Here is a 10,899-nt window from a genome sequence, read left to right as displayed (position 1 = left end):
TCCTCCTCCTCCATCACACCCACCCACTCACAAAAAACACAGCAGGACAGTTTATTATCTTCAGAACAATAAAACAATCTTTATTATTACAAAAAAAAGAGGAACTTTCATTTAGGACACAACATTGGCTTGGGGGGGAATATAAATAAAATGCTTCTTCCTTGAAAAAAACCCCCACATATTCTAAACACTGAAAGCAAACCCACCAGCATCCACCACTGAATCTGTTGAGGCAAAATGTAGTGCGTGTATTGATTAATGTTCTACGGCTCCTTTCTTGCTCTTAGGCCAGGTAATTCTCTAACACAGGTAAACTAAATTCTGATATCTGCATCTGTGCCCACATAAGAGTGTAACCAATCAAACGAGTGGAAATCGCTACAGAAGATCAACAAGTGTCGTAATGTACAGCGCAGATGTAGCCTAAGCATGCATCCTAAATCGCTTCTGATTAGTTACAGCAAATAAAGTGTTTACCACAACAGACTGTGGTCAGACTTTCCCATTCTTTAGAGTCTGACCATTTCTTTTTTGTTTTTTAACATCCTGTGAGTCCTTTCATTCCTGCCACGTTGCGCTATCTTTGCTTTTTTATTCTCAGTGGTTGGAAGCAGAAATCGCTGCCACGTGTAAAAAATAAGGAAAATTCAGCAATCCCACAACGTGCCAGTTCTTTGTAAAGTCATACGCCAGAGGAAAGTCCAACAGAACAATGAGGTGTTTTCAGAAACAAAACTGAACTCTTTCGAAGGTGGTGCGTGTAGTTTCACAAAGAAAAACATTTACAGCTGTGGTTTACAATATTAAAAAGATCCTCTCCTTTTCTCACAAACTGTAAGGCCCAAGTGCTCAGTTAATACAATGAATACAACAAATCACACAGGCCGACTAAAAGATGTGAAATGTCCCTTTAAGGTTCAAACTGAAAAGAAGGAAGCTGGTCCCTACAGTCACTGCTGAAGGATGACCTCACCACAGAGCTTGAGTTCATTCGGAGTGCATAGACAGACACGTGGTAGCGAAAGGGACTCGAGAGAGTGTTTGAAAACTATCCAGCAACCTTAAGGACATGTCATCTGTCACAGTGGCGGTAATGCTGTCCACGGGCTCGACATTAAATCAATCTCTCGGATTCTGGAGTGTTTGTAAAACGGATCATCGTCAAAACGTGTGTCATCTGTGATCTGCAGTAGTGTTCTTTGGTCCTCGGTGGTTCACAAGGAAGGGGACGCGGAGGGGGCAGGGAGCTAATAAGGAGGCTGTCTTTTTTCATCATTCAGCTTCACTTAAGCCACAAGGTCGCCGCCACTCCTGGCCTCGTTCATGGATCCACTTATTTGATACTAAAAAAGCAGACAGATAAAAAGATTAAAGTCAGAAGCCTAATCCAGTTCTTTGATTACTTCAGTGCAAATGTTTGCCCTTGGTGTCGGATAGAGTCAAGACAGGGCCTGACATTTGTTTATGACACTGGGTTAAATCGCTCTTAAAATGGACATTCTCTTGAGTAAATATTTTGCTCTGATAAGATATTTACTCAGGCCTTTCTAGATGGTTTTATAGGGAAACTAGTCTCGCACAGGAAAGCCTAATTCCACAGTGCTGGAGAATAGTCTGACTGCTCCTCGTCATCATTCTGTGTTTTAAACCAGTCCCAGTCGTCTTGTGCCACATCCAGGATCTCTGCCAAATCGTGATAGTGGGAATTGTTTACATGAAGGGAAGGGAGCACTGTCAATAAAATGATGATTCAACAACAAAAAAAAAAGTAAAGCTGCCTTGTTGCACAGTTCAACACATCTGCTAAACTTCCTGTTTTCAGCGTGGAGGCTGCTGCTACAAGGTTCTTCTAGCAAAGGGGGATTTGAAAATGGTGACACAAACAGACAGCTGAACTGGAGAAGAAAGCTGTGTGAACTGCAGGTTTACATCTGGTCAGTGAGCCTAGAGGGAACCAAACGAAGAGGAACTCACCCCACTTGTTGCCCACCAGCACTGGACAGGCTGCATGTCGGGTACTGTAGTCTCCCTCCCCACTGGCAAACAGGTTGTACCAGAACACTGCTGAACCCTGGAACACACACGAGCAGACGACAGATGTTAGCCGCTCTGCACAACAACATGAACCTCAGAAAGCCAGCATTATTCTCCTTAATGAGTTTGCAGAGATTCCTGGAAAGTAAAATTATATTAGGCCAGTTAAACTTCAATACATGCGTGTGGATTTGATAAATTGTGGTTGTTAACGAATGCTAAGGAGTGTGAGGGGACTTTTTTCAATGACGGCAATGAACAAATAGGCATGTAATTATGCTTCATGATGCTATTTTGCATTTAAATGATCCCCTATTAGAGAATTATAATGTGCATATGAGAGAGCTCGTGTGAATAAATTGACCTTTATTGCTAATGTGTGCTTCGTTTCACCATGTTTAGTTGGCTAAAGAATATAAAGAGTTCAAACACAGCTTCTGGATCAGTAATCATGGATGTTAATAAGAGGTGTAGTATGAACGGTTACCTTTTGAGGCCAAACTGCAGCGCCAACATCTGGAAATACTGTGGCTCCACCTGCTGACACATTGCTCATCTACAACGAAAGGCAAAATCTAGCGTTTACCTGTTTATCTGCATCAAATAGTTCTGTGGTCATATTGAATCACTGCTCAAATGTCAGGAATCACACAGCTTTGTGACATTTATAGAGGCGGACTGAAAAGCTTCAGGTTTAGTCTGGCTTTTAATCGATTTTGGTTTATTTATAAAGTGCAGTCAGAGTTATTGTTTCTGTAACATTATACTCTTCTATTTTGGTCTTATTTTGCTATTTTCCACGTATCCTGCCTCTGATGTTTCGTCATTGAACTGGGATGTATTTTTATAGTTTCCTCAGTTTCTCAGTCCCTGTTTTAACCTCGTCCTGTATTTAGAATTATTGCTCTGAGCACTTTTTTTTTTTTTTTAATGTGCCGAGAACCTTACATTTAAATTGCTGTATTAACAACCCCTGAATTTACTGTCTCTGGTTGATATTGCAGCAGCAGTTGCACATATTTAACATTTATTTTTTATTTATTTATAATTGATTTAAGTTTGGGGGAGACACTGTTGTCTGCTGGGTTTTGATCTATTTGATAGTCACACTGGCTCAAATAAATTGGAGAACAGTTTCTCTGAATCCTTCTTCAATTCAGTAAATGCTATGTCATCCTGCTATGTCCCCCGGTTGCATCAGCACAGTAGGTCCGGCTCTAACTTAGTTTCTACTGTTGTAAAGAGCAAAGTCACTGGCAGTGGCTAAGCCCATAATCACAGATGACTGATAGTCCTTGATGTATAATTCCAGGGTGTCACCCTGAACAAAACCAAAGAAAAAAATGTACACTCTGAGATTTGAGTGGTTTTAGTGTGAGACTGCTCAGTTTATATGCAGCTCGTCTACCTACAGGAATTCTACTCAGGGCTCTGTGGGGTGAAACAGTTCATTCATAAGGCCCCATTTTAGTAGACAAATTTAATTAAAACCTAATGAGATTCCTTTAGCAAGGTCATTTCATAAAATAAATAATCACATCCAAGACCCCACTGCTTCATATCAGTGTTTGCTTTCAGATTGATAATGGCTTTACCTTTTCTAATGTATGCAGTGTTTGTCCTGTACTGTTTAAAATGTACATACATGTAAATGATAGCTGTATTTTATGGTTAATAAATTAGATTCAGGACCAGAATAAGCACTTAGAGTAAAGGTCAAGTCTTTTTTCTTTTTTTCATAACAATACAGACAACTTTTGACCCATGGATCCCTATCCTTGATATGTTTTTCTGGACAAAAATAAAACAATTCATTTTATATTTCATTCAAATACTTCATTAAAGCTGAAGGAGAAATATTTAAATATTTAAAAGCCATGCTGCCATGTTTTTATGGTAGTATGTTACTTATTTTCTATACATAATACACAATGCGATATTCGGTATCTTTGAAAGATTGGGATCTTGACTAAAACTTGAAAATAATAAGTTTGAACAATGATTTTTTTACACAATATGTATTTATTAAGACTGTCCCTCCAGTAAATTGGTGAATGTAAGGTTGATGTAAAGTTAACAACACTGGTATTTAGTTGAGTTTACTTACATAGAAGAGCCATGTTGCTATGCGGTTCCCAGTGCCCAGCTCTTTAAAGGCATCTGGCTCATCTTTCTGTACAGAGACAACAAACACCAGCTCTCATGTCCTGTTATATTAACACCATTGTACATGTAAAGAACTTAACTTAGGTGCATTACAAAGAACCTACCCTTCCAAAGTCAAAGTGAGGTTCGTATTGACCTCCAACACCATAATTTGCAACCTAGAGACAAATAAAATACAATATAAGTCTTGCACATATATAAATCAGAAGCCAACAGACACACAAACAGGGGCTTCTTTAAGGGCAGGGGGGTTGACAGATGTTATTTTTCCCATGAGTACAATCCTAAAATAACTCTTTACCTGCAACTCTTCTGCAGTGTCCATTTCCAGGCCTGTAAGATCTTCAATCCTCTGGTTGATCTTGTCAATCATTGGATCCTCATAGCCAGTGAGCCAAGCACTGGAATACAGGAGGGAGAGCAGAGCGATTGAGAAAGAAGAGACACGTGCTGTGTTGTATTTCAGTGAGACACACGTTTGTCCACTAGATGGTAGTAAAGATGTTTTCTGGAAAGGCGGCTGATGGTAATGTCATGCTGGACACATGCCATGGAAAGCTCAAATGCAAAATGAAGTTGCGCATTACAAATCAGATGAAAGAAAAGGGAAGTGGAGGTGTGAAAAAAATGGAAAAACAGGAAACGGCCCAAGATTTAGAATCTCCAATCAGCTCAGGGTTCAAGGTTGTGGACATTTCAGGGGTTTTGGTGGAGAAGTATGGCAAAATATTTTCATGGATTTAACTTTCCTGACACAACCCGCCTTTCACTCTCACACCCTGGTCTAAGAGAAGGCCTTTGATTAAAAAGGCTCTTCATTTAATACTTCAGAAAATGCTTTCTGGTGAACTATTAAAACATAACAAAACTCAAGTTCTGCAGACCACATTATAAAGTTTAGATTGTTGTTTTGTTTTTGGCTAAAGCACTAAAGAGCCACAGTATCCACATGAAAAACTTTTCAAGTAATTAAAATAAAGTTGCAATTATATGGACCAAAGACAGAATCAATTCAAACACACTGTCAGATTTGGGGGAATTTTTTTTTAAAGACACGACCAAGAGATGACTCCCACCCCCCACTGGCCTCGTGGAGGAATCCAGAGAGACCAGAGGATGAGTCATCTTTTTTAATTCAAACTTGTGTTGATAATAAGTAATATTTTTGAAGGGATACTGGACCAAATGTGAGTCGATAAATTCTTTCCTAAAGTGACTTGCAGCCAGTTCAGAAAGAGGTCAAGCAGTTCTGAGCTCTTCCATCTGTCTGCCCACTGTCGCCAAGTGCTTGCTCGAAGGGAAATATTGGATCTGTTGGGAGTTTGTGTGTAATTTTGTAGGTTCTTAACCTTTTTTTTTACATTTGATTTAGTCAGGAAATTGATATGGTACAAAATATTTCTGGTTCAAGTCGGTCAAGTACATCTGTGTAATCCATAATGTTGTATATGTAATATTTAGGTACATAACTTTAATCTGATTTCTCTACTGGAAAGCTCTTTGGGTCAACACCGTTGTTTTCAATGTGCATACATAACGGTGACTTGACTAAATTTGGAAAGGCATGATGGCTAGCACATACACATACAAAAACATCAAAGGAACACCACACCCTTACACCCACATCCCCACACACACGCACACACACACACACACATTAATTACCAACAACAGTAAACCCAAAGAAACTTGAATACTTTGGTGGCCTGCTATTTATAGAGTGGGATTCAAACTCAACAAACAGTGAGCGATGCAACTATTAAAGCTAAACAGTCATTTAACTACAAAGGGAAACTTGCCATACTGTAGTTTATATCTGATCTGTGTGCATCCAGACTCGGGTCTTGTTAAGTTTCTTAACCTCTTGTGCTGATGTGGAAGTTGCAAAAGCATAGCAGAGCTCATATTAGAACGTCATGAAAAAAAAAAAAAAAAACATTCCCGGAAAGCACAATGGGGAATAGAAATTCAGTTCTCGGGATCTCAAATAGCCTGGGAGAGGTTACTATGGGGGGAAAAAACAACTGTGAAGTTCCACAAAAATGTCTCAGTCACTTGGTAAAATGAAGGATTTTAGTGCGATCAAAAACCAACAAGAGAGGTTTGTTTAGTTTGGGTTAAACTAGCTCAATGTGGTGAAAAATGTTGTTTATCCCAAATGAAAACCTCCTCTATTGTTAGTTTTTTAAAATTGTTCACATTTTACTCTTTGCCCAGCGCAGGGCCAAATAAGTGCTTCAGCCACTTCACAGAGATAAAGATGAAGCTGGATGACGAGGAGGAGGAGGGGAAGGCACTTAGGCCCTCCTGGTGACCTGTGACCCCTTACCTCTTGGAGACTCTGTAATGGGCTGTGGTAAGTTTCCCAGTTTGGGGGTCATGCACCGTGGCTCGCCTTAACTACAGTAGTTCCCGCAGCACAAGGACACGGAGGTGGAGAAAAAGAAGATGGGGGGGAAAAAAAAGAAGGAATGGAACGTAATAGACACAGGAGGACGGGTGGGAAGTAGGAGGAGGAGGGAAGAGGGAGAGAAAAGAAAGGCAGATCCGGTCACTAGTCGTCAATGTTACTCTTAAGAAGGACCAGAGTGTTCCATGAGGCAACGCTTGGATCCAAATGCCCAATAAAAATGATCAAATTTGCCAGTCAATTAAAGGCTGCCTCTGACACGCCACCTGGCCCGCAAAAGCAGCTATGTTAAGATCAACTAGCAGAAGAAGTAACACACTTTTCCCCTCCTCTGTCTTCTTGTGTTACCTTTCTGTAGCAGACTCCTGAGCAGAAACACATCCATGACAGATCATCAAGAAACAAATACTTCAAACAATTTTTGTTCCAAAGAAAGCAAATCTCCACTAGACTTATTAATGAATCTTCTAATTTGTTTTTTCTTTCAAGTCTGTCTCATCTGGGAAAGCATGAGAGAACACATTTCTATAGAAGTTGCCTAATAAATCAACAATAGTTTACAGATGTTTCTATATGCTGTATCAGGCTTTGATCATTCTCAGCTGGATCCTGTGCTTCAGCTCAAGAGACTTTTAAGCTTTGGAGGGGCGGAGAAACGGCGCTATGGACAGACAGGAGTACAGAGGAGAAATGGGATGAGTTACTGAGGTGAAAAGGAGAAGAAAATCCCACTTTCTCCCTCTCAGCTCTCTCCCACATACTCTGTCACTGGCAGCTTCTGGCTCTGTCTTACCTTTTGCTGATCCTGTAAGGAGCTGTCTCCAGTACTCCTGTGACGGGGTTGGAGATGGTTGCCCTGCGTAGCTGTGAAGCCAGGGACATGATTTACCCACACACAGATGCACACGTGCATGCAGATGTGCATGCCTGCGTGCTTCACACCAACCAGCCTCACAGCTTTGACCTCCCACCCCTCAACACACTGAACCACCTGCTAGATCATAATCTGGTAAATATGCACATATACTCAAATTTGCTTACTCGTGGTTTTGCCAATTGCTTGATTCTATCCATTTCTGCGTCGGAGATGATGTCGATGTAGCGAACAATGTAGGGGCGGTCCCACTCATCTTGCTGTTTGACAGGTCTCAGCACATACTGGGGGTTATGATTGTTGTCATAGTACCGACAGAACAGCCGGCTCTGCCTACGGGGAGTCTGGGAGAAAATAAATGCAGGTAACAAGGAGTTAAAACTGAGATTGTAAGTTAGAAATCGTGTTATTGCACAGCTCCTCTTCTTCCTCACCATTCGGATTCCCTCGCCACGACACAGCATCTCATACTTCTTCCTTTCTGGGATGAGAGAAAAAGTCTTTGGGGAACTCCTCTTCTGCCTCTTCTTCTTCTCAGTTGTTTCCGTTTTCCCTTGCTCCTTCTCTTTTTCAGTTGTTGCATCGGCAGCCTTTTTCTGCTTCTCCAACTGGAACTCAAAGTACTTCAGGTTGCCCTTGGCGCGCTGGTGCTCGGGGTCTGAAAATGAGAGACCAAACAGAAATAATAGAGGTGATTACAAATAGTGATGACTGCAGCAATGTCGCCTCAAACTGTCATGCCGGCTGCAATCAAAATAACTGAGTTTGCAGCGTGACATAATTATATGCTATTTATTCAGTCTGACCTCATCCAGCTCTCAGAAATAGGACATACAAACAGGACACATTAATTCAGGGGCTGTTTTGGAGGAAATGCCAGATAACAAGGTCACTATCAAGGCTCCTTCAGAGGGTTTCTACAAATGACCATGTTTTAAAGGAAAGGTAATACCACTAAATGTGCTGCAGTGTCCTTTATCTAGACTGTATTAGCAATCAATAGCAAGTATAACAAAGCTGAAATGTCATTTTAAATGATACTGCTCTAACCAGACTGAATTTCAGTACATTAATTAGTTGCCAGAGTGTCTGTATCAGAAGGTTTCCATACAATCTAGAGCTGACTAGACAGAAGTCATTGTGATTCCAGAAAGAGTAATAGTTATGATCAGACACCTTCAACTAACATTCAGGTAATCTGAAACGTAATCTCACCTGCCGACTCCCACAAAATCGTGAAAAAAAATAAAGTGCAGTCACGTCACTCCTTTTTGAGACAATAAAATACTACAGTGATTTAATTGGCTGTAGTTTAAGGAGTTGTACAATTATCCACAGAAAAGGGATAAAACACAAACCATATCCATTCAATTACCAATAAATTAATGATTATTGTGAACTTAATAATTACTGTTAAATCACTGTAAAGCAGACAGATGGCAAAGAAGCCTCTACAATCATCAATAATCATTGTTAAAAAAAAGGCTGTAATAAACTTCTCTGAATGGTGCTATACAAATGACTGAATTGTACTGTTGGTGTATATTTGGTATTAATTGGAATTTAATCAGCCCAATAACTAAATATAACTTGTAAAAACAGCATATTGTTTTTAGATGAAACTGCACAGACTCGTAAAGAAATGGCTAACAGGTCTGGAGTGTGTCTGTCTGCGTGGCTTGGACATGCTGACTCAGCTCTTAGCTATCAGTTTAGCCCTCTCTGCTTCATTTATCAAATTTCCAGTGTATATTCTAACAATTTAGATAACCATGATGTGCTCTTTTTTCTTAGGAAAGTCTTTCGTTGTTTAGCAAAATTAAGGCAATTTCCACATGTTTACTGGCTTATCTAATCAGACAAAACACAGTCCATCTGTGTAAGTCTGGACAAGACTCCTTATCTAACTGATGTTTACATGACATTATCTTACATGTTAGAATCCAAAGTGAGAAGAAAATCATGGCTCTCAGGATTCTTTTCATTTCTGGAGAAGTATTTTAAGGACTCACCCAGTTCAAGCAACCTCTTGGTGTACTCCAGCGCACGTTCGATCTCTCCCTGCTGGTAGATGGCGTAGCTGAGGTAGTCGAGCACCGTCGCCTTATCTAAAGTGGACTCCTCTCCCTCATCAAGCTGTTTCAGGGCCTGGGCCATCCACAGCTCCGTGTGGTAGTAATCGACATCAGAGTAGGCGATTTTGCCCAGCTCGTAGCAGTCCTCCACTGTCATATGGCTCTTGTGTTTCACTCCTTGTAACAGAAAATAGGAGAGGAAGGGAAATCAGCACCAGCTTCACAGCAAATAACACAGAAACCAAGAAAAACCTACTATCGCCACATGGCCTTGCTGATTAACCGTGACTTTCATGGTATTAGTCTGGTAATGTGAGGTTTTTTTTAATACTTCCTGAAAACATTAGCCTGTGGAGATGCAAACCGTGTGCCAGATACATGTGATATGCGCTGATTAAAGGACTGTACCAGGTAGGTTTCCTGTAGAGATGGTGTTGGCATCCAGTCTGTACGTGTCTTGTAACCGGAGGAGAGCTTTAGCTGCCCCGGTCTGGTCCTCGTCTGTGGGGAAGTACTGTCTCTGGATTGTCAGGTTGGAAATAAATCCTGAGAAATGTGGACAGGAAAGGACAGACGAAGGTATAGTATTCTGTATGGGATACACAGCAACCTCTGAAATGGACGACAAATACTCTCTTTAAAGTTCAATGAGACTGCTTGATGTGACTGAGTGTGCAATATGTAGCTGTATTTAGCCAGACGTGGTAAAAATTAATGAGATAAGCAATGTTCTCTTCTACCTCGATGATTCATTTTTGAGCGAGGCAACTTGTTATGAAAATGTATTAAATATGAATGTACAGCACAACATAGCTGTAAACAAGCAAACGCAGCTCTCCCCTTTCAGAAGTCCTTGGCTTTATCTCTCTGCTTTGCTCTAAAGGCACACAAACAAAAACACAAGCCAACACTCCGGAGACAGTCTGCTGCACTAAGGTTAGTTTCAAACTCAGCCACAACAAGTTTAAAGGCAGTCCTGGACGAGCCCATCGTCAAATATTATTAAGAATCACTCCCTGAAATTCAGGTCAAAATGTAGGCTCATTGCAAAAACATGTGCAAAGTGTATTAAAATATTTCCTGTGTTTCAAAACTTCTGGCATCTAATGTCGAATGTGGAAAACCCCACTCATAAAAGAGTTCTCATGGAATTACTGCAAAGTCATTATTAGACTCAGGTCTTCTTTCTCCTTACCATCAGTGGTGTCACTAAGTACAAGGCTCTCCAGGTTGCCCCACTCTGTGTTCAGCCTCTTCATCAGTTTGAAGGCATTCACTGGGTGGCCCAGGAAGCCTTCAGGGTCCTGTGTGGCTGTGGCTGTCAATGAATCCAATTTGTC

At 40.7% G+C, this 10,899-nt stretch overlaps 1 protein-coding gene across 1 annotated transcript; it reads right to left on the bottom strand.

The window, feature by feature from the left end:
- Positions 1-54: 54 nt before the first annotated feature.
- p4ha1b (prolyl 4-hydroxylase, alpha polypeptide I b) lies at positions 55-10,893 on the bottom strand (the record flags this gene model as incomplete). Its single annotated transcript, XM_008280405.1, has 12 exons — positions 55-1,343; positions 1,975-2,071; positions 2,522-2,590; positions 4,142-4,207; positions 4,305-4,358; positions 4,502-4,601; positions 7,404-7,474; positions 7,652-7,828; positions 7,919-8,142; positions 9,497-9,736; positions 9,968-10,105; positions 10,755-10,893. Coding segments are annotated over 12 exons (1,446 nt in total), but the record flags the coding sequence as incomplete, so codon positions are not given.
- Between the last annotated feature and the right edge of the window lie 6 nt (positions 10,894-10,899).

This window comes from Stegastes partitus, unplaced genomic scaffold, assembly GCF_000690725.1.
Source record: "Stegastes partitus isolate 25-593 unplaced genomic scaffold, Stegastes_partitus-1.0.2 Scaffold192, whole genome shotgun sequence".
NCBI lineage: Eukaryota > Metazoa > Chordata > Actinopteri > Pomacentridae > Stegastes > Stegastes partitus.
This window is presented reverse-complemented; position numbering and strand designations above follow the sequence as displayed.